General features: G+C 35.6%; 1 protein-coding gene across 1 annotated transcript; it reads left to right on the top strand.

Moving 5' to 3' along the window:
• The first annotated feature begins 341 nt into the window (after window positions 1–341).
• On the top strand, window positions 342–1,537 carry LOC149257455 (uncharacterized). The gene is made up of 3 exons (XM_089376367.1): window positions 342–474; window positions 559–688; window positions 793–1,537. Exons 1-3 carry the CDS (start codon window positions 342–344, stop codon window positions 1,535–1,537), a joined length of 1,008 nt encoding a protein of 335 aa, XP_089232493.1.
• The last annotated feature ends 23,626 nt before the right edge of the window (window positions 1,538–25,163 follow it).

The raw sequence follows: 25,163 nt of genomic DNA, 5'->3' as shown, positions 1-25,163 counted from the left end.
TGGCATGTCAGATAACATTAATATTACTATAGAGTAGAGTCTGGCATGTCAGATAACATTAATATTACTATAGAGTAGAGTCGGAAATAAGAGTCGCCAACCTATTATATGTAATCCCGTCTGTCAACATTAATACTCATATACCCATTTGATTTGAATTCAAATTTGAATTTTGAAGCGCGGTATCTCCAAAGAGAAGCGAGGAGGCCATTTGATTTGAATGCAAATTTGAATTTTGAAGCGCGCTATTTCCAAAGGGAAGCGAGGAGGCCAGTTCCATGTCAGAGCAGATCATCAACTGTTTTGAGTTAGCCTTAACGGGTTACAGAAGAATATTGAAGATGGGTAGATCCCCTTGCTGTTCAAAAGAAGGACTTAGCCGTGGGGCTTGGTCCGCCATGGAGGATATGAATCTCTCTGAATACATTCGAATTCATAGCAGCGATGGATGGAAAAATATCCCTAAAAAAGCAGGTGAGTTTCAGTCTAATTGCAATTTTTATTGCAAACAAAATGTGCATTGAGAGGCTAAATGAGCGGGTAGGTTTTGTTTTGCAGGTCTTAAGCGATGTGGAAAGAGTTGCAGGTTGCGTTGGCTTAACTATCTTCGCCCCGACATTAAACGTGGTAACATTTCTCCCGACGAGGAGGAGCTCATTATTCGGTTGCATCGTCTTCTTGGCAATCGGTATGTAGAAAATCAGTGCACATGACACTTTCGGTTTTCTTAGGTTTTGAAATATTTTGGAAATCTTCCATTGAGTTAATCTCAACTATACAATGTATTTGCAGGTGGTCTCTAATAGCAGGACGACTGCCTGGTCGAACAGACAACGAAATCAAGAATTACTGGAACACTCATATGGGCAAGAAGCTGTGCCTGTCAATGAACAAATCTCAACCCAGGACTTCAGAAAATCGAAGAACAAGATCAAAATCTCCTGTTCCTGTTCAAAATCCTGTGTTCAAAGCCACTACCGTTAAAATAAAAATAGTCGTGCGACACTGTGGAATTGTAAGAGCAAATGGCTATAACGATGAGGGCTCCAGTAATCATATATCAGATGAAGCCTTCAAATTATGGAACATTCAAGAAACCAGGAAATCCTCATGGCGCGACCTACTTGTGAACGATTCCATCGGAGACGAAGAATTTGAGCGTATTGGTTTGCCATTGGCTGATAATGCCGTCGAAACAGCAGCTACACATTTTCTCTGTTCTATGTCGAGTTTAGGTTACCAGCAATCTCCTCATTACGATTATTCTGGGGGAGATGCAGTTAGTTTAGCCGAGAGTTCATTGTTTTCGAACAAGCAGTCGTCTCAATACTGTAATTTGCTCCCTTCTCTGTTCGTCTGTTCAATCAGAAGACTTGTACAGAGCTGGAAAAAGACTACAATAACGAACAAGACAAAGAATGTATTCATGAATTCAATTATTTACAGAAATGAAGCCCGTTGCAATCACTTACGCATGGGTGGAGAGAGCTTTAGACAAAGTTGGGCTGCAACATCGTGCGGAAGGAATGAGCTGTAGACAAACTTTTTTCTGGAACACCATGAATTAATCCCGTGACAGGGAATGGAGCCAATAAAATTTTAGGGATTTCAATTTGAAACTTTCCAATCAGTGCATTCCACAACTATAGTACATGTTGTTAAGAGAGGTGTGCTGCATTTTTTTTTTAAGTAAAAGTATTATTTTCATTAACTATTACTTTGTGTTTGATAATAAAAAGAAAATTGCAGATTAAGTTTCATTTTGTAATATTTCTCTTGCAATTTTTGTTTAACATAATATTGGTAATTGACTTATATTTGTGTGATAATTTTTTAGATACAATTGTAATATTTATGTCATGATTTTAGGATTAAAATTTTTCATATTTAAATTTCATAAAAAATCACTATATTAAAATCCTTGCAAATAGCTCATTTTCATATTCACTTAAATACTATCAATTACTATTTATCATAATTTAATCAAATATTTGCATAAAATAAATAAGATTAATATGTAAATGTAAATGTACAGAGTTTCTAGTGATTACTAACCAACAAAATTTCTCAGTTTCATATAATAACAAAATAAAATCTTATCAACCATTAATTAACTAAAACATTACTTAACTATTTTATAATATTCAAATTACTTTTATAATAAATATTATTAATTAAGAAGTTCAATATTAATAAATATTGGTACATGCAGGTTTTATTAGTTGAAATAAATAACTATATTCATAAACTCATCAATAATTAAATGAAAATTGATTCAAATAATAAATTTTTATTTAATATATATTACAAGTAGTTTGACACTTAAAAATTTGATTTTAACAAATAATTATACTTATAGTAAAAAAAAGTTGTGATTTTACTTAATATTAATAACAAATAAGTATAAAATTATTGATAATAAATTCAAATAATTTTCAATTCAAATAAGAAATAACTTAGTAAATAAATCAACTTCAATTTTAATATATATATTTTTAAGGAATATATTCAATCTATGTTTCATAGATATATCTCGCAAGAACAATATTTATTTATACTTTGGCAAGAACAAGTACCCTTTAAAATATATCTATCTAACTTTTTTGCAGAAAATGTAAAACCTTCTAGACAACCTTCACGACAAATGTACTACTAGTACAATAAGCCATTATTATTGTTGGGTAGGATTGGATTCTCCACCACCATAATGCAACTATTAACAAAATACTCAATTTACCAATCAATAAAACCTAAATTAACTAGATACTAAACCTTAACACTAACTTAAATTTAATACTTTTACTTTTAGTTTAATTTAATTATATTAAAACTAAACAACATATAATAGCTACTATATAACACTTGTTTATTAATAATTTCTTTATTATTATTGCAGTTATATTAATAAATATAGTTGATAAAACTAAATTACTGTGATTTTTTTAATTGATTATTTTAATTTACATTTATATTATGTTATTTAATAATTTAAATAATAATTTTATAATTATATAAAATAAATGTGATTTAAAATTATATCTAATATCTATCTATATATATATAAACATTTAAATTGAAAAAAGTTACTCTACCAACATTTATCAACCTAAATACTCTTAGCAACATTTCTTAATTATTGTATTAATTTGAATCGTTCGTGCTATTCTCATTATTTTTATACTTGGTCCTTACTGACGAATTGATGACGGCCATGTGATTAGTCAAATATTTTGTAAACGTCATATACTCGGCAAGCCTTATTTCCACCCCTATAGGATATTTATTACACCTTAAGAGTACGAGAGGCAGTACCCTAACAGTGGGTTTTGGCCGCCTCGATATGGGGACTCCCATCTCCCTGGTTTCTTGGCGACAAATAACGCGATTATTTTTTGTGACTGCTCCATGACCATACAATATCGACGAGAATGCACTTCATGGACATAACATACATGATAGTACGTAATCCAGTCCGTCGACATTAATACTCATCTACCCATTTGATTTGAATTCAAATTTGAATTTCAAAGTGCGCTATTTCGTTCTATTATGGAAGGCAAGCCGAGGATGACAACCAGCTAGCATACTTTGGAGACTGTATAAGGCTCGCCCACAGAGCTTGAATCCGTGCCATTGACGGTTTGGAATTTAAAATTGAATCGATGATCCTCGACTAAACATGGTTGTGAACTAGCGCGCAGTGACTCATTTACTAATGATGAAACCAGACGCCTATATTCCATAGCTAATCTCCCTTGGGCCTTACCACCATTGGAGGATGGAGAAAGATACTGACTCTCCTTGTGCGGAGCTTTCACAGGTGAAGAGGTACAAGATAAAGTTTGCGACCACATTCTCGCATAACCTGTGCCAAGTTCGTTTTGCTCTCACAATTTCGGTGAGTATTCTCAAAACTTCACTCTAATGATGGTTCGTAGATTTATCCTTCCTTTTACAATCATTAATCCTTGCATCCTCCTCTTCTATATCAATACACAGCTTAGACTCTAAAACAAAGGTTTTTGTGTGGCTTATTACATGCGTATCATGCACTATATTATTAAATTGGAGAATCAGATCGCGCTGTGTGTGCTGAAAGGAGTTTTCAACTACATGACAGAGATAAGAGACGCTCAAAGCTTTCCATTCAATCATCTATTGTTAGATATGTGCTAGGAGGTTTCTCCTTTCCCATGTGACATTTTGTGCCTTGGTATAGCTGAGCATGAGCTTAAGATATTGATTTATGAAATGGAAAATGAGCCGCATCCTCTGGGCTGCATCCATACATCCCTTTCTAAAGCCCTGCTGATGCAATCTGGCGATGAAAGCCAACAAAGGTGAATGGGAATACCATCGAATGAGTTTAACGACATCCTTGACAAGTCTGTTATATGGATCTGGCATTGTCTCTCCATTGTTTGAGGATTGGGGATGTTATTGCAAATATGTAACGACGCCATTCAACAAAAACTTTTTATTTACAAGAGAGCCCCAAATGGTGATTCACTAACAACGACTCTATCTTTCTTTTCCTCTCGAATTTTGTCTCTGTTAATGATTATAAATATGGAATTTTTCCTTTTCTTCCCTAAGTTAAGGCCTTGGTTGTCCTCTCCAAAAATAGTATGTGGTAATTTTTTAAATGTGACAATTAACAATCTTTAGTTCAATGAAACGTTTTCTGTATTTTAACAATAAATTCGATGGTCTACATTATATATCTATCAAACTTTATCATAATGAAATTTCCACTGAAATTTCAATGGTCTACATTATATATCTATCCGACGAGTCTTTTTCATTTTATTTTTATTTATATTTTGAAAATATTCTAATTAGCTTTTTAACTTACATAGTGCTAAGTTTTTGAGAAGATATTTTTTTTTTTTTTTTTTTTTTTAAATATCAAAATTATATATTTTGAAACGAATATTGGATATAAAATATTTCAAAAATTTAAAGTTTGAGTAAAAATGTTTTCAAAACTTTGAAAAACCAAACATTTCTAATAAACATTAGAAATTTAACGGCATTTTTGTGTAGTAGGGTCCATGGTCAGCCCAAAATTCAGCAACCAGGGGTCCCTCTTAAACCTAGTGTTCGTTTCTTAGATCCCCTACCCATCCTCTTGGTTGATATTTAGCAATAAAGCTTCAACAATTTGTAGGCTCCACCCCTTTTTATATAAAAGATTATGCTAACTTTATTCATAAAACCAAAAACTTATGCCTTAAAGAAAATAACATTTTGGTTAGTTTCGATGTCGTATCTTGTTGGGAAAAATACTGGGGGGAGGCTGGGGGAGGTGAATCAATATTTTAAATTCAAACTGTTAATTTTATATTCTACAAAATATTCACTACTTCAGAGAAGGAAACCAATGTATATATAGTATACTGAAATTTTATGAATTATATCATATGATTATCCTTAATCAATGGACATTTGTACTGATGCAGACTCTTGTTAGTATGGAGGCACCCACCTATAGAAAACTACAATCTCTCTCATTTTCCAACACCCACTAGAAGGGAGTTATAAACCCCTTCAACTCATTTACCAGCTCCTACTGAAAGGAGCTCCTACCCCTTTTCTAAAGGCTATTACCCTCATCTCCTTGTGAACCACTTTTCATAATATTTCAAAATAGATTCATGTGTCAAACAATCATAACACAACTTGTATATCACCTTTAAAATTGGACGCATACAAACCATAAACCCAAAAAAATGAATCACTGAATCTGACACACTTTCACATTGTAAATCAACTAAAATATTAAGCATCAAATCACTCAATGTAGAACATAACCAAAAATAACAAATATCTAATTATGTACGCATATTTTCTAAATAAGACTCGCATATATACAAGCATTCTTTGTGTCACATCTGCATACAGATCTCAAAATAGCGAGCATTGAATCATCAATCACTAAACTATACTTATATCATTCGAGGAGTCACATAACATTTGAACCAATAAAAAAAAAGATCAACATACTATAACATCATTACCAATTCATATACCATTCATCATTTAACCCTGGTCAATATTGTTAGATACAAGTCACTATAATAGAGACATCATCGACAGACAACAACTATCAAAACATAACTGATCAAATAAATCATCATTAGGGCATACTACAAAACCCTAGAATGTTTATGACACTTCCCTGAAGCAAACCCACGTATGTATGTGCTTACCATACATAACACTCATGTATATATATGCACATATTGAAATTATTTCACATTATATATATGTGACCCTAGAAATATGGATCCATGTATGTACGTGATTATCCTAAAACAAACTTGTTTTAGCTCCCATTTTCCATTTGAATTTGGGCGCACCTCTTCCTTCCTTAGCCTTGGTTGTTGTTGCTAGGCATCCTATGAGAAGAACATTGATATTCCATTTCTAATCTCCTAAAAACAATGTTTTTGTATGATTTCCATGTTTCTCCAAGCCAAATTCTAAATCCCCAATCCTTTAATTATTCCTGACATATGGACAAGGTCTTGCAAGTGTCAACTATGTGTGTATTTCACCTTCCATAGCAGGGCCCAAGGTGGTGAACCTTCCTTTAACCAGTGCCACCAAATTTTAGCTCCACATGCCCTCTTGACAATCTTTGGGTCCTGTAAACCTAAGCCACCTAAAATTTTTGGTTTGCATACCTTGTCCCAGGCTACTAACACCCATTTCCTCTTGTCTTTCTCTCCTCTTCATAAGAAATTCCTTTGGATCACCCTTATCTTTTGCAAAACTCCTTTGGGAGCCAGGAGTATTGATAACAGATACCTTGGAATCACTTGCAGTACCCTTTAGTCAAAACTAGCCTTCCAACTAAGTTTAAGGCTCTATAGGTCCAACATTTAACTCTATCTTCCAGATCTGACACAATATAATGCTATACAAAGCTGCTTTGAATAATCTTTTCTTTTCTTTCCTTATTTGTCAGAGAATTTAAATTAATTATTTAATATATTTATAATTTAAATATATAAAATAAGAATAATAGTTATAAAATAGTTAGTTTCTATTTTAAAATTATATATCACAAATTTAAAACTAATTTAATTATATTAATTCAAAAATATTTAAAAATCTATATATTCATTAACACTAATAAAAATGTTCATTGAAAGAAAAACTAACGTGATAAATTAACAAATATATATTATAAATAAAAATAGCACTAAATGTTGAATATATTATCAAAAATGTTTATTTTTTATGAAATTTTTTAAAAATATTTTAAACCAAATTTTGAATTTTGAAAACATTTTTAACCACACATTGAATTTTTGAAATATTTTCTTTTAAAACAGAAAATTTTAATAATTTTTTAAAAAGTATTCATTAATGATTAAGTTATTAACATGAAAAAACCCACAATTAAATTGTTAAGTTAAAACATGTAAGCTATTTATAAAAATGCCATTAAATTTCTAATGTTTATTAGAAATGTTTGGTTTTTCAAAGTTTTGAAAACATTTTTACTCAAACTTTAAATTTTTGAAATATTTTATATGCAATATTCGTTTCAAAATATATAATTTTGATATTAAAAAAAAAAATCTTCTCAAAAACTTAGCACTATGTAAGTTAAAAAGCTAATTAGAAGATTTTCAAAATATAAATAAAAATAAATTGAAAAAGACTCGTTGGATAGATATATAATGTAGACCATTGAAATTTCAATGGAAATTTCATTATGATAAAGTTTGATAGATATATAATGTAGACCATCGAATTTATTGTTAAAATACATAAAATGTTTCATTGAACTAAAGATTGTTAATTGTCACATTTAAAAAATTACCACATGCTGTTTTTGGAGAGGACAACCAAGGCCTTAACTTAGGGAAGAAAAGGAAAAAATTCCATATTTATAATCATTAATAGAGACAAAATTCGAGAGGAAAAGAAAGATAGAGTCGTTGTTAGTGAATCACCATTTGGGGCTCTCTTGTAAATAAAAAGGTTTGTTGAATGGCGTCGTTACATATTTGCAATAACATCCCCAATCCTCAAACAATGGAGAGACAATGCCAGATCCATATAACAGACTTGTCGAGGATGTCGTTAAACTCATTCGATGGTATTCCCATTCACCTTTGTTGGCTTTCATCGCCAAATTGCATCAGCAGGGCTTTAGAAAGGGATGTATGGATGCAGCCCAGAGGATGCGGCTCATTTTCCATTTCATAAATCAATATCTTAAGCTCATGCTCAACTATACCAAGGCACAAAATGTCACATGGGAAAGGAGAAACCTCCTGGCACATATCTAACAATAGATGATTAAATGGAAAGCTTTGAGCATCTCTTATCTCTGTCATGTAGTCGAAAACTCCCTTCAGCACACACAGCGGGATCTGATTCTCCAATTTAATAATATAGTGCATGATACGCATGTAATAAGCCACACAAAAACCTTTGTTTTAGAGTCTAAGCTATGTATTGATATAGAAGAGGAGGATGCAAGGATTAATGATTGTAAAAGGAATGATAAATCTACGAACCATCATTAGAGTGAAGTTTTGAGAATACTCACCGAAATTGTGAGAGTGAAACGAACTTGGCACAGGTTATGTGAGAATGTGGTCACGAAGTTTATCTTGTACCTCTTCACCTGTGAAAGCTACGCACAAGGAGAGTCAGTATCTTTCTCCATCCTCCAATGGTGGTAAGGCCCAAGGGAGATTAGCTATGGAATATAGGCACCTGGTTTCATCATTAGTAAATGAGTCACTGCGCGCTAGTTCACAACCATGTTTAGTCGAGGATTATCGATTCAATTTCAAATTCCAAACCGGCAATGGCACGGATTCAAGCTCTATGGGCGAGCCTTATACAGTCTCCAAAGTATGCTAGCTGGCTGTCATCCTCGGCTTGCCTTCCATACTAGAACGAAATAGCGCACTTCGAAATTCAAATTTGAATTCAAATCAAATGGGTAGATGAGTATTAATGTCGACGGACTGGATTACGTACTATCATGTATGTTATGTCCATGAAGTGCATTCTCGTCGGTATTGTATGGTCATGGAGCAGTCGCCGGAAATAATCGCGTTATTTGTTGCCAAGAAACCAGGGAGATGGGAGTCCCCATATCGAGGCGGCCAAAACCCACTGTCAGGGTACTGTCTCTCGTACTCTTAAGGTGTAATAAATATCCTATAGGGGTGGAAATAAGGCTTGCCGAGTATATGACGTTTCCAAAATATTTGACTAATCACATGGTCGTCATCAATTCGTTAGTAAGGACCAAGTATAAAAATAATGAGAATAGCATGAACGATTCAAATTAATGCAATAATTAAGAAATGCTGCTAAGAGTATTTAGGTTGATAGATGTCGGTAGAGTAACTTTTTTCAATTTAAATGTTTCTATATATATATATATATATATTAGATATAATTTTAAATCACATTTATTTTATATACTTATAAAATTATTATTTAAATTATTAAATAACATAATATAAATGTAAATTAAAATAATCAATTAAAAAATCACAATAATTTAGTTTTATCAACTATATTTATTAATATAATTGCAATAATAATAAAGAAATTATTAATAAACAAGTGTTATATAGTAGCTATTATATGTTGTTTAGTTTTAATATAATTAAATTAAACTAAAAGTAAAAGTATTAAATTTAAGTTAGTGTTAAGGTTTAGTATCTAGTTAATTTAAGTTTTATTGATTGGTAAATTGAGTATTTTGTTAATAGCTGCATTATGGTGGTGGAGAATTCAATCTTACCCAACAATAATAATGGCTTATTGTGCTAGTAGTACATTTGTCGTGAAGGTTGTCTAGAAGGTTTTACATTTTCCACAAAAAAGTTAGATAGATATATTTTAAAAGGTATTTGTTCTTGCCAAAGTATAAATAAATATTGTTCTTGCGAGATATATCTATGAAACATAGATTGAATATATTCCTTAAAAATATATATATTAAAATTGAAGTTGATTTATTTACTAAGTTATTTCTTATTTGAATTGAAAATTATTTGAATTTATTATCAATAATTTTATACTTATTTGTTATTAATATTAAGTAAAATCACAACTTTTTTTACTGTAAGTAAAATTATTTGTTAAAATCAATTTTCTAAGTGTCAAACTAGTTGTAATATATATTGAATAAAGATTTATTATTTGAATCAATTTTCATTTAATTATTGATGAGTTTATGAATATAGTTATTTTTTTCAACTAATAAAGCCTACATGTACCAATATTTATTAATATTGAACTTGTTAATTAATAATATTTATTATAAAAGTAGTTTGAATATTATAAAATAGTTAAGTAATGTTTTAGTTAATTAATGGTTGATAAGATTTTATTTTGTTATTATATGAAACTGAGAAATTAATTGCCTAGCTAAGACTTGCATAAATTGAAGAAAAATAAATCCAAGGGTTTCTTCCATTAAATTGATGAAAAAGAAAACAAAAGATTTGAAATAAAAATCTTTTGAATTGGGAATTATTTTTTTTCATCAAAAGTTTTTTAAGAAAGAGAAACAAAAAAATTATAAACCCTAGTTGAAAGATTGAAACCCTAGGAAGAAAAAATGGCCAAGATGTCGAATGCAAAATTCGAGGTGGAGAAATTCACTGGCAAGAGCAATTTTGCTCTTTGGAAACTGAAGGTTAGGGATCTGGTTGTGCAACAAGGGTTGCACAAGGCATTGGATGGGGCAACTAAGAAACCTGCAACCATGACTGATTCAGACTGTGAGGACTTGGATGCCCAAGTGCTTAGTACCATCAGGTTATGCCTAGCGAATGAGGTTCTCTTCAACATTGTTGAAGAGAGTACAACTTCAGGATTGTGGGAAAAACTAGAAAAACTCCATATGACAAAGTCATTAACCAATAGAATTTATCTGAAAAGACAGGTATACAGTCCTCAAATGAAAGAAGGTTCAAAAGTTGCAGAACATTTGAATGTTTTTAATACACTTATATGCCAATTAACAGATATGGAAGTTAAAATTCAGGAAGAAGATAAAGCCATAACCTTGTTGTGTTCTCTGCCCAAATCATGGGATCACTTCGTATCTTTAATCAACTTGAGCACTGCTGATTCTTTGAAGTTTGAATCAGTTGTGGGAGCTCTCTTGTCTGAAAAATTACAAAGGAAATCCAGTACTGAAACAGCTACATCAGAAGCCATGGTAGCTAGAGGACGCTCAAAGGAAAGAGGAGAAAAACCAAGGGGGTCTTCCAGATCTAAATCGAAGGGAAAAAAGTGTAAGGCAAAATGTTGGCACTGCAATAAAATTGGACACTTGAAGAAAGACTGTTGGAAACGAAAAGAACCTGATAACCTGAAGAAGGAAGCGAATCACATCGATTCAGGTATGATAGACAAAGCTTTATCTTCTGAAGAATTATGTATGATAGATGAAGCTTCACCTGAATGTAATGTCTCTCAGGGTTTAGAAAGCTGGCTATTAGACTTTGGTGCTTCTCATCACATGTGTCCACACAGAAATTGGTTTACTTCGTATGAAAATGTAAATGGTAGTTCTGTGTTTATGGGTAATAATGTGTCATGTTAGACTGTTGGGATGGGGAATATCGGGATTAAGATGTATGATAACATAGTTAGAACATTAACTAGTGTTAGACATGTAACTGATTTGAAGAAAAATTTGATTTCTTTGGAAGTGTTGGATTCAGATGGTTATAAGTTTACAGGTTAGGATGATGTCTTAAAAGTCTTTAAAGGAGCCCTAGTGGTTATGAAAGCAGAAAAGGTCAGAAATCTTTACAGATTAAAAGGAAGTACTCAGGTCAGTGAAGTAGTGGTTGTGTCAAAAAAGGAAGAAGCAGGTACTCGTCTATGGCATCAGCGATTGGGTCATATGAGCGAGAAAGGTCTTCAGATATTGATGAAATGTAAATCTCTTCCCGATCTGAAATCCTTGAAGTTAGATTTCTGTAAACATTGTGTGTATGGAAAACAATGTAAACAAAGATTTAAAGTTGGAAATCATAATAGTAAAGATATTTTAGACCATATTCATTCTGATCTGTGGGGACCATCCCCTATTGTATCATATGAAGGTGCTTTATATTTTTTAACATTTATTGATGATTTCTCCCGTAAAGCTTGGGTCTTTATGCTAAAGAAGAAAGCTGATGTATTCAATGTCTTTAAACAATTTAAAGCAATGGTAGAGAAAAGAACATGCAAATCTATTAAATGTTTAAGAACTGACAATGGTGTTGAGTTCAATTCAATTGAATTTGAACAATACTGTAAGGATGAGGGAATTATTAGACACAAAACTGCTGTTTATACTCCTCAGCAAAATGGTGTTGCTGAGCGTATGAATCAGACTCTTATGGAAAGAGCTAGAAGCATGACCAGTAATGCTAACTTGAAAAAGGAGTTGTGGGTAGAAGAAGTGTCTACTGCTTGTTATTTAGGTAACAGATCACCTTCAGTAGCAATTAATTGTAAAATTCCTGAAGAAGTATGGACAGGTCAGTCTTGTGATTATTCACATTTGAGGATATTTGGCTGTGATGTTTATTCTTTTATTCCTAAAAATCAACGTTCAAAATTAGATCCAAAATTGAAATGTTATGTCTTTGTTGGGTATGACTATGCAGTGAAAGGATACAGGTTGTGGGATCCTACATTGCAGAAGATAGTCATTAGTAGAAATGTAACATTTGATGAATCTTCTCTTTTAAAATCAAATGTTGAAAGAATTGAACAGGAACATGTTTCGCCATATCAACGAGTTCAGTTGGAGGCTAGACCTTTTGGTGATAGTCAAAAGGAAGGAGAGACTTCTAGAGAAAAGGGTGTTGAAGATACAAAGGAAGCCGTTGAAGCTTCTGAACCAATTCAAGTTTCTGAACTAGTTCAGAAACCAGTCGCTCTAAGAAGGTCTACAAGAGAAAGAAAAACTCCCAAAAGGTATGAAGATTCTGCTTCATCTTTTGCTTTGATTACTGAAGATGGGGAACCTTATTGTTATCGGGAAGCAGTAGATGATACATATAGTGAAAAATGGAAAACGGCTATGGAAGAAGAAATGGATTCCATAGCCAAGAACAATACCTGGGATCTTGTAGAGCTTCCTAAAGGGAGAAGTATTGTTGGATGCAAGTGGGTCTTCAAACTGAAACGAAAAGTTGATGGAAGTATTGAAAGGTATAAGGCGAGACTGGTAGCAAAATGGTATTCTCAGGTTGAAGGTATAGACTTTCATGAGATTTTTTCTCCAGTTGTAAAACTTGTTTCTATTCGTACTGTGTTGGCACTAACTGCATTACTTAATCTTGAGTTAGAACAGTTAGATGTTAAAACAACTTTTCTACATGGTGATTTGAATGAAGAGATATATATGGAACAGCCAAAAGGTTTTGTATAAGGTCATAGCAGAAGATTAGTTTGCAAGCTCAGGAAATCATTGTATGGTCTGAGGCAGTCTCCCACACAATGGTACAAGAAGTTTGATTCCTTCATGGTGAGCCAGAACTTTATAAGAAGTGAGTATGATCATTGTTTATACTTCAAAAGCTTCAATGGAATATTCATTATCTTAGCTTTGTATGTTGATGATATGCTTGTTGAAAGCAAAAGCATGGAAGAGATCAACAGGTTAAAGGCTCAGCTTTCTAGGATGTTTGATATGAAGGATCTTGGAGCAGCGAAACATATCTTGCGCATGGAGATACACAGAGACAGGAAAAATGGTAACCTTTGGTTATCACCGCAGAAGTATGTTGAGAAAGTACTTGAAAAGTTCTCTATGAACAATGTGAAACCTGTTAATGTTCCACTAGCTTCCCATTTTAAGCTCTCTTCGGTTTTGAGTCCTAGAATTGATGAAGAAAAGCAGTATATGTCTCATGTACCATATGCAAATGCTGTAGGCAACTTAATGTATGTGATGGTATCTACAAGACCTGACATTTCACATGCAATTGGAGTTGTCAGCACGTTCATGGAAAATCCAGGTGAAGAACATTGGCGAGCGGTGAAATGGATGCTTTGATATCTAAGAGGCACAAGTGACCATTGCATCATCTTTAGTGGTAGTGAAGGATCAGTCTGCGGATATGTAGATGCTGATTATGTAGGTGATTTGGACAAAAGAAGATCTACTACAGGTTATGTCTTTACTCTTGCAGGTGGAGCAATTAGTTGGATGTCAAAGCTTCAAGAAACAGTTGCAGTGTCCACTACCGAAGCAGAATATATAGCTGCTTCAGATGCCAGTAAATAAGCAATCTGGTTAAAGGGTTTGCTTGATGAGATTGGAAGGACGCAAGAGAAAGTGAATGTACTTTGTGACAGTCAAAGTGATATTCACTTGGCTACAAATCCTGCTTATCACAGCGGAACCAAGCGCATTGATGTAAGGTATCATTTTTTGAGACATGTGATCGACGGTGGAAAAGTAGCTCTTCAAAAAATCCATACGCGAGAGAATTGTGCAGACATATTCACAAAGCCAGTTACAGTAGAGAAGCTGCGATGGTGTTTAGCTTCTCTTGGCTTGTAGAAAAGATGATGAATGGGCATGGGCAAGGGATTAGGAAAATTGTTGTCAAGGTGGAGTTTGTTGGAAGTTTGACAACGAATTATGTAAATATCAATAATAATTGTATTAGTTACTACTAGTTAGTTTTATACCGAAACAACAGTTATGTAATGGAAGAGGCTTGTATAAAACTAGTGAATGCCCGAGAAATGTAATCATGGAGAATCATTGTTGATGAATAGAGATTCCAATCCCTTGCCATGTGGATGTTTCCTTGACACCCTATCAAGGTTTTACCACGTAAATCCTGTGTTGTTATTTGTGTGTTTGAATTCAGTTTTCCAGTTAGTTATGAATCTTTTCTTGGTCTATGTATAACTGAATGTTTATTTTCTTTCCCTATTCGAACAACAAAAGAGCTCTGGTTTATGAATACATGGTTAATGGCTCCCTTGACAGGTATGTGCATGGAGATCCTGAAATTCAGTTGGATTGGAAATTGTTGTACTCTATTGCACTTGGTATAGCTCGTGGTATCGCATACCTACACAATGAGTGCAAAGATAAAATATTACATTTTGATATAAAGCTTCATAAAGTTCTCTTTGATGCCAATTTTCTGCCAAAAGTTGCTGATTTTGGTCTAGCCAAAATGTCGAATAAAGAGGAAAGTCACATCTCCATAGCTCATGGAGGAACAAAAGGTTACGCTGCCCCAGAGATGTGGTCCAGAATGTATGGTATTGTCACTGATAGAAGCGATGTCTACTGTTACGGGATGCTGATTATGGAGATGGTAGGCGGGAGAAACAACATTGACTTCGAAAATAAAGAAAGTGGATCTAACAAATTCTTCTACCCCGAATGGGTATTTAAGCAAGTGTAGAAGGGTGAATTTGGGAATTTGAGGGAGGGAAATATGTCGGTAGAAGAGGAAGTCATAGCTAAGAAATTATGTTTAGTGGGACTCTGGTGTACTCAATTTCATGCATCTCGCCGTCCTAGAATGAGTAAAGTGATCCAGATGTTAGAAGGAGATGTTGAAATTACACCTCCTCCCATTCCATTCCCAGTTGACACACCGCAGACTCCCATTGTGAGGATATTTTCATCTGACCAATCTTCTACTCCTCATAATTTAGAGGTTGAAATGACAAATCCCAAAAGCAAAGAGATTGCCACCATCTCTTTCCAGTAATGTAATATGCGTTGCAAAGCATGGTAGAAAAAAACGTTATTGATATAGAAAATTCTTCGTTTATCTTGCAATATATCTATCTTGCAATACATTTTCGCGTGATATGTTTCTATAATTTTTTGTTGTAGAAATTTTAATGGTGAGGTATCAAGGTTAATGATTGGTTTTAATGATATAATATTTCAATGGTCAAGAAAGTCATTTTTTGTATTGTAGTGCCTTTCCCTTAAGGTCAACTGTTTTAACCCCATAATTAATAGTGAAGTTCTGGTAAACGAGAGCTGCATGGGTGAAAGCGAAGCCATAATCCACGACGACGCTACATCGCGTTCGGGCTGTTGTTCAATGTTAACTACCTGCCACCATTATCTTCACCAAAGACTTATTAACAAAGTATCCTTTCACAAAATACGTGAACTTGAACTTTCATTTCCAGGATGACAATCTTGAACCCTCTTTGTCAAACTTGCTAGGTCAGAAATTGACTAAGTACCATATGAAGAAAATGGCTTTCATAGATCCATGCTGTTATGGCTGACAACTTTGCTTCAATGGAGGAAACAACACCCATTGAATCGATGAAGTTTATATGCACGATGGATAAAAGTCCAAGATTCATGGGCTCGGCCACATCTCATCTTCCACCCACAATTAATGACGGTTGAATAAAATTCTACAGTGTTTTCATGTGCAATCAAAATCATGCGAGAACAACATAAGATTAGCCAATGCCAGTGTTGTATACATCAGTGGAAAATTGAAGGATCTAGTAGAGTCCGTAGCAGTTGTTCAGATTTAGGAATGCTGTTTTCTGAGCAGTGGCAGAAGGTATAAATGCATCCATTGTAGAATTGAGGGGGAGAAGTCTCAGCACCCTTTCTCATGCCTCTTCTTGTCGAGTTAGTTTCTTTCTCATGGACCGAGCAATTTTTGGTGCGCTGTCTACAACAAGCAATCTTCAACTTTCTTGTTGTGCCTTCTTGCTGGTGTCACCATTTTCGCAAATTTCTTTTAGCCGCTTTCAACACACTCATTTCCATCCTTTCTTTCTCCCGAGGGAGTATTCATAGATCTCTGCATGGTGCCATGGGGTTTCTTGTTGAGCATTATGGTTCATTTTTTTCTTCTTTTATATGGCCTGGATCTAGGCCACTCTTTAGAAATTCAAGGGTGGCCTATTCCCTGCTTTCCTTTTTCTTTTCTCTGCTCCCCACTTTCCTTTTTCTTTTCTCTGCATGGTGCCATGGGGTTTTTGTTGAGCATTATGGTTCATTTTTTTCTTCTTTTATATGGCCTAGATCTAGCCACTCTTTAGAGCTTTAAGGGTGGCATATTCCCTGTTTTCCTTTTTCTTATCTCTATATGGTGCCATGGGGTTTTTGTTAAGCATTATGGTTCATTTTTTTCTTCTTTTATATGGCGTGGATCTAGGCCACTCTTTAGAGCTTTAAGGGTGGCCTATTCCTTGCTTTCCTTTTTCTTTTTTCTTCTTTCCACATGGTGCCATGGGGTTTCTTGTTGAGCATTATGGTTCATTTTTTTCTTCTTTTATATGGCCCAAATCTAGGGCATTCTTTAGAGCTTTAAGGGTGGCCTATTCCCTGCTTTCCTTTTTCTTTTTTCTTCTCTTGTAGCAGGTTTTTCCCTCTCTTCACACTCTGGGTTACTTCATTGTTGTCTGCCTTGTTGTTTGGATTTTGGAGCTAACTCGGTGGCATGTGCCTAGTCCTCAGTGTTAGCACTTTGGCCAACTTGGTTGATGTTAGGATTTATGGCTTTGTTGTTGGTATTTTTGACAAACTTTTGTATGTTATGGATACCTATTTAGGGCTTCATGTGGTATATTTTTATGGGGCCTACGTGCCTTGTATTTTATAGTTGAATAATTTTCTTCGCTGAAGATTACATATGGACACCATGCATTTATAGAATGTAATTTTTATTTTCATTAATAGAAATTATGGCTTTTTTTCTCTGGAAAAAAATGTTTTTGGTGTCAAATTGCTTCATTAAGTTTCATAATACATTTACATTTCTCAAATTCCAAATTCAATCCCTTTTCTACATGTACACTTGCTACTACTTTTGTCCCCCTACAACAATTTTCCTAAATCGTGATAGGTATTTCAACAACAGGTGGAACAATATATCTAGCTCTACAAGATATCATTGCTGCTATTATGGACAGAGGCAAAAATTTCATCTCATCCATAGTCACCACTTAGCTTTGAATTTGCTAGATTATTTACAATGGGATGACTTTGCTCCCACTTTGGCGTCTGTTACCTTCTCTACTAGAACAAGAGAGGCTCAGTATTCTATGCAAGTAGATTACAAATGTTTTATCCTATTGAGAGCCTGCCTAGGATGTATTCTTGACATCTTCTAGGAACATCTATCCTCATACCTACGGTGATAGCTATTGTCTCTAACAGGGGGATTTTTTTCTATATGGTTTTTAACCTTTCTTTCTGCTTCAATATTGTACCACAGGCACACTCATGGAGATTGCGACACTACATATGTATGCAACCTTTTCCCATTAATTTTGCATAAGACATTCATTTTAAATTGCATTAAACAAACATTTAATTCAACACTCATCAAATTACAGATCCATAACTTGCGTACCTTGAAGAGCATTTATGGATTTCTTGTTTCTATTTGAGCTCTTGATTGCACGCCTGTGTTTTGCATTCTTGTCCACAATTTGTTCATGTTCAATAGTAACAATTGCAGAGGAAACCTACACAATTGTTAGGCATTTAATTTTTTCACATTTGAAGCAATTGCTAACTCCATATAACATTTCTATTGCTAACTATGTAAATCTTCAGTTTTAGAAACATAAGATTTTTGAATATTTCATGAGAGGTTTGCCTAAGGTCTATAAACCACTTTTGTACTTTCAAAAGGAAACAATAAGAGCTTTTATTTCCTCATTAGAGGAGATGGTAGGAATGAGTAAGACCATACATCATTGAGGAATCCATGCATGTCCCAACCCCTTGTGGGTGATGAACTGCCCCACCTTAAGGGGGTATTCATTGCTGATATCATACACAAAATGCTCTCATCCCCTGGAGCCATGGGGAGTATAACAAAAGAAAAATCAAAGAAATGGAAAAGGTAAATGAAGAAGGGTGGAAAAACAAAGGTCAGGGTAATTCATGTACCACAATTTCTCCCTCCCACATCTATACACTCAATGTGGACATCCCTCAACATTACCACCCTTGAGCCTTCTCAATTATTACATTCCTTAGAGGTGGAATTTTTCAAATCCATTTGGATAGAGGGATGAATTGGTGTCTCCTCTAGGGAATATTAAATTTTGGTGGAATTCTCAAGGTTAAATCTCCTGAAATCTTATGCCCTAGGTGTGCCTTTGAAAGGGAAGCCTAGTGGGTTTTTTCTTAGATTATGTGGTCTTCTTGAGGGTCATATAAACATAGTACTTGGAGGAAAAAATCATTAAAGACCCCTTCCCTTCTCCTATCATGACCCAGTGAACTCATTGGAGGATATCCTCCCACGATTGTTCATAAAACCTAGGTCTTGTGTGGCTTATTTCTAGGTCTCTCATGTGAAGTGAAAACCTTATTCCAGTGGCAAATCATATAGCAAAGTTTCTTGAGCGGTCCTATCTCATTTGAAATCTTGATTTTAGGCATACCTAACCTCATTGCATATTCCAAGCCCTAGATTTTGATCTCATTCCTAGGTCTTTCTTGGAGAGCCTATTAATCCATCAAGGCTTAATTGAGCCTCTCCTTGAATGGGCTTAGTGGGTCACTTCACATAGATCATTGATCCTTTAATTTCTCAAGTGATTCTTATATATCTGGACTCCTCCCAATGGTGAAAGTCTGGAAAGAGTAGGGGACATTGACTAAGGTAACAATGGGTTTTTGTCTCATTATTGACCTTTGGTCTAGTAGTTTTCCCTTAGGATCCCAACTAGATTGTGCAACAACACAACCCAAGGTCCTAATTCAACTGAAACAGATACCACTGAATAATACATGATGACACTCAAATAATCTTAAGCATAAACAATAATTATGAATTATCATTATACATACATAATAAATATTTAGGTAGAAATGGTTATGGGGTAAGAGTAGAAACATTCTTAATACATACCTCAGCGGAAATAGTATTGGGGGTAAGAGCAAAAACATCTTCAAAGGCAAGTTTTGTTGTAATTTAGGCATTTGAACAAAATAGTTTATTTATCACGTCCATTAAAAAATTGATTGGTAGTAAGAAATTGCTTGCACTCCAAGTAATCTCCCATTTGGAAAATGTTCATTTCTCCTCGTGGCATGAATCTTGACAAGGATTTGAAAATGTGAAGCCCTAGTTGAGTGTGCATACACGTGGGTTGCATGCATTCCCCACATGCTTTTCCAATGAATCTTTTTATTTGTTAGGTTTATTATTCATTTTTTTTTTTTAATTTTAATTAATAAATCACACATAAATTTATGTAAAGTGTGTGTGTGTGTGTATCTATATATATATATATATATATATATATATATAAATGCAATTAGGTAACCTGCACATATTACACTTGTCTATATAGATATTAAAAAAAATGCAATTAGGTAACCTACACATATTACACTTGTCTACTTCATGGTTTCTGTACTGCTCTACAGCTTCGACTTTTGCTCATCTCTCTCATTTTGTGTTCTTTAGGAAAACATGAGCAGGGTGTCGCTGATCCCATTGTTGTGAAAGAAAGGTGTAAAGGATTGGGACTCGGAGTTGATCAAGAGTGAAACTACCTATCAATGAATGAGGCGAGGAACCATCCCAAGGAAATTATTATGAAAAGCTATTACTACCCACCTCATGTAAGCAATACTTGTTACTTAGTTCCATGAAGTGTTTTTATAAGCCACTACTACTTGAAACATTTTCTTATTAATAAAAAAAATAACTATTATGGAGGTTCAGTAAGCACCATGCAAAATTCCTCCTAATTCGAATGAGCCAAAGGTTATCAATGAATGGAATTCAAATTGATGGGGGCCTGCACAAAAGGTGGAAAATGTTTGAATTTGTTGTTTTAGAAAGGACAAACTTAATATATCCCTTAGGAATTTCCTTGGAAACAAACCAAGATGAGTGAGGTCAAGTGAATCCATCAATTTCCTCCATGGCTTTGTTTTGTGGAGTGCTGAAACCTTTGTTGGATCATGCCAGTATGGAGAATTCTGACCTGACGAAGTTTATCCACTAGCATCTACCTTGTTCAACGATAGTTCAATAACTTGTGGTTTGCGCCTACTTCTTCCTTTATTACTTCTTTCTCTTCTGCATCATTCATTGAATCAAGGTAAAACATTAGTGGTAGGACTATATCCAAGGAATCAATCCAAACTTCGAAACCTCCTATGGGCCTACTCCTTCTTCAATTAGAGTTTATACATGTTTTGTGCTAATATGGGTAGTAGACACTTTGATATAGATGAGGTACATGGTTTACCTTGGTCCATGCTTATAGTCGTGCTTCAACAAGTAAACCTTTACTTGTACTCTAATGCAAGTCAATATCTCCAAACCCTTATTTGCACTCCAAGCAAGTTTCCATTTGCCAAACTTTTATTTCTTCCAATGGAATGAGTAGTCCCATTTATCAAAATTTTATTTCTTCCAATAGAATGCATTTTGTTAGTTATTTGAAAGTGTAAAGCCCTAGCTAAATGCTCATGGCGCCTAAATTACATGTAATCCCCACATTTTTTTTTATTCTATTTCTTATTATTTTTTTTAAATTTCAATAACTATACATTTGATTATTTTATTAAATAAAAAAATAGTACACCATTTTTTATTTATTCTATTTCTTATTATTATTTTTTAAAATTTCAATCATTTATTTATTTTACTAAATAAATAAATAAAAACAATGATACAGGAAATTTCTATGGAGTAAATAATAAATAAATATATAATCAGTGATTAAAAACCTCATGCAATCTCGTAACATGCATAGATTACACTGGCCTACTTCGTTGTCTCTGTGCTTTCTCAAGGCCAATTTTGAAAAGGTCTAGAGTATCACGGAAGAACGAGATTCTAACTTGCAAGGGGTTTAGAGAAAGAGACTGTGTAGGAAGGCTCAGCTCTCGAGCCGAGGGGCAAGCTGTTGGAGGTACTACACACCTAGGACCTTCATTGCTGGCACATGCGGACACTTAGTTAGAGCATTCACTGACATGCAAGGCTTCAACATTGGAATCTTCACCAGATTGGCGCCTTTGACTGTCCATGCATGCATGGGACTACATGCAAGATCCTTTCTACACGATTTACTCGATTTGCTCCTCCTTTCACTCTGCAACTGGCTAGTTCTCTTCGAAACTTGTTGTAGGTGTTGAGTCCTCTCATTGATCACCACTATGGCGCATTACCTTGGTATCTTCACCTAGTGATGCGTATTAGTTGACTCTCATGTAGTATATCATGAGCATTGTAACCTATTTTCTGTTAATCAATAATTCTTTTTGTTCTTTTGATTTTTTTAGTGTTTTTGCTCTGCAAAGTTGTGTGTTCAACCTTTACTAGCTAGATTCATCTGTGCAGGTTTTCTAACACATTTACATGGTATTAGAGACCACAGGTTGCTAGATAAAAGGCGCACCAGTACTTTATTTTGCAGGTATTACAGCTTGGAGATCGAAGATTGATCCGGATTTAAACAAGAACGCAACAAATCACAGAGATAACCATATACACAAAGATGCAGCGGAAATAATACTTCATTTCATTAATGGAAAATACTGAAATATGCTTACAACCAGAAATGTAAATAAACCAGCTAGGGCGATGGTAGCTTATCTCTGAGAAGAGATGTGATGGCTACATGCCTCTGAACTGTGTTACAATGAGGCTCGAAGGCCTATTTATTGTTGAGAAACAATGGAAAACCCTTAACATTCCAAAACCTAACCCTAGGAGATGAAACGCCAAACTGTGGGCCCCGTTTGGGGGTAAATTGGTACATCAACTTCCCGGGGTCGTAACTTTGGCATATGATCTCCGTTTGACGCGTACAATAGCTCATTAGAAAGATCTATCCGAGCACTATCATTGTTGGAACGAGCAACATGGGTCCATTCCATGGACCCATGTTGCCCCTGGATTCCCCAAAAAACGTCGTTTAGGGCCTCAAAACGGCTCCGGAAGTTCAGGACCCGAAAAACTGCTAAAAATAGTAAGTTGTGCTACAATTAAGGAAACTGAAAATGCTGAGAAAGACAATGGTGGGGGTCCAGGTGGACTTGGCAGGTGGCCACCAATATCCACCTGGATCATTCCTCCCCCCTTAGGAAGCAATGGTCCCCATTGCGTTGAGCTCCTCCATGAGATGAGGAAACTTCTGCTGAACTTGTTCCCTGGTGAGCCACTTGCCCTGCTGAAGGAGTTGGCCTGCTTTGACAACTCGATACAGTTGGATATTCTGTTGGCGAGTGTTCTTGATCTGTGTGTCCATGATCCGATCAGTTGCAGCTTGTTCCATGCAATCTGGATTTAATTCTGTGGGTTTGAGCTGTTCTGCAATGTCGGATGTGTCTAGCAATGGTGGAAAGTATGGCCGAAGGCGGTCCACATTGAACACTGGGTGCAGGCCAAGGAATGGGGGAATGCTGAGCTCAAATGCATTGTCTCCCATAGCCTTAGTAATGGTGTAAGGACCATATTGGAGTGGTCTCAATTTCCGATAGGCTCCCGTAAGGCGTTCCTTTTGTAAATGCAACCAGAATTTGTTGCCCACCTGAAACTTGTGTGGCACCCGGTGTTGATCATGTCGCTGCTTGTACTTGGCATTTGATTTCTCAAGAATGTCATGGACCTGCTGGCGAATATGTTGGATGCGCTCAATGAAGCTGGTGGCCTTATCTGTTTCGGACTGGACATGAGCTGAATTCATGTGAGTAGCTGCAAGGGGCATGGCCACATCAATGGGGCATAGTGGCTGGAATCCCAAACCCACCTGAAAAGGGCTATGGCCAGTGGAGCTGTGAAGAGCTCGGTTGTAGCTGTGCTGAACATAGGGGAGGCTCTCGTCCCATGTGCGTGGATGCTTTGAGTTATACATGCGCAGAATGTGCACAATCATCCTGTTGACAACCTCTGTCTGGCCATCAGTTTGAGGATGGAAGGCTGTGGATTTCGTGAGTTTGGTGTCCAGCATTGACCAGAGACTGGACCAAAATGTGCTGAGAAACCGACTGTCCCGATCTGAGATGATAGACTGTGGAATCCCAAAGTGCACCCACACTCGTTCAAAGAAGAGTTTAGCAGTGGCTTCTGCTGTGATATTCTTCTTGCAGGCCATCATAATGGCCATCTTCGAGAACCTGTCGACGACCACAAAAACACAGTCATTTCCATGCTTAGTGGAAGGAAGGCCTGACATGTAATCCATGGAGATGGATTCCCAAGGTCGACTAGGGGTAGGCAACGGGGTATAGAGGCCGTGCTTCTTAATGGTTGGTTTGGCAATGGCACAGGCAGTACATGATCGGATGTACTTCCCAACATCCTGTCGAAGATTCGGCCAATAGAAATAATTTTGCAGTACTGCCACTGTTTTCTCGACCCCGAAATGCCCAGTAGCCCGACTGTAGTGTGCTTCCCAAATCATCTTGGCACGCTCGCTTGAAGGAACACAAAGGTGACCGAGGTGGCATAATAGGGCATCCTGGAGGTGAAAATCTGCAACATACCGACCCTCCAAGAGTGTCTGGTATGTGTGGCCGAATTCTGGGTCGCTTTTGTAGAGAAGTGGCCAATCAGCAGTCTCGTGCCCACAAGAGTTGAGCACGGTGGTTAGTGCCATGATCGGTGGTCGACTGAGGCAATCTGCAACATTATTGGTGCTGCCCTTTTTATACTTGATATTCAAGTGAAACTGTTGCAGGTATGTAGACCACTTCTGATGGCGATCATTCTGCAATTTCCCTTGGGTCTGTATGAACTGCAGAGGTTGGTGGTCTGTGTGGATGACCGTTTCCTTCCCCAAAATGTAATGCTTCCATTGTCGGCAGGCCTGTACAATGGAATACATCTCTTTATCATAAGTGGGGTACTTCCGGACTGTGTCTGAAAGTGTTTCACTGTGATATGCCACTGGATGTCCATGTTGAGTAAGGACTGCCCCAATAGCATAGTCAGAGGCATCTGTCTCGACCTCAAATGGTTGTTGTAAATCTGGTAACGCGAGCACTGGTGCCGTGCAGAGGCGATCCTTCAATTCCCTGAATGCCTTCTGTTGAGATTCAGACCAAAAGAATTTTGCTTTCGCCCCGCCCTTGGTGACTTGACTCAAGGGCCAAGAAATATGAGAAAACCCCAACACAAACCTGCGGTAGAAGTTGGCAAGACCTAGAAAGC

Source organism: Pinus tabuliformis, chromosome 6 (assembly GCF_031772625.1).
Source record: "Pinus tabuliformis cultivar Carrire ecotype Pingquan chromosome 6, CPIR1, whole genome shotgun sequence".
In the NCBI taxonomy this organism is placed as follows: domain Eukaryota; kingdom Viridiplantae; phylum Streptophyta; class Pinopsida; order Pinales; family Pinaceae; genus Pinus; species Pinus tabuliformis.
Note: the sequence above shows the minus strand (reverse complement) of the source record. Positions and strands in the feature narration are given on the sequence as shown.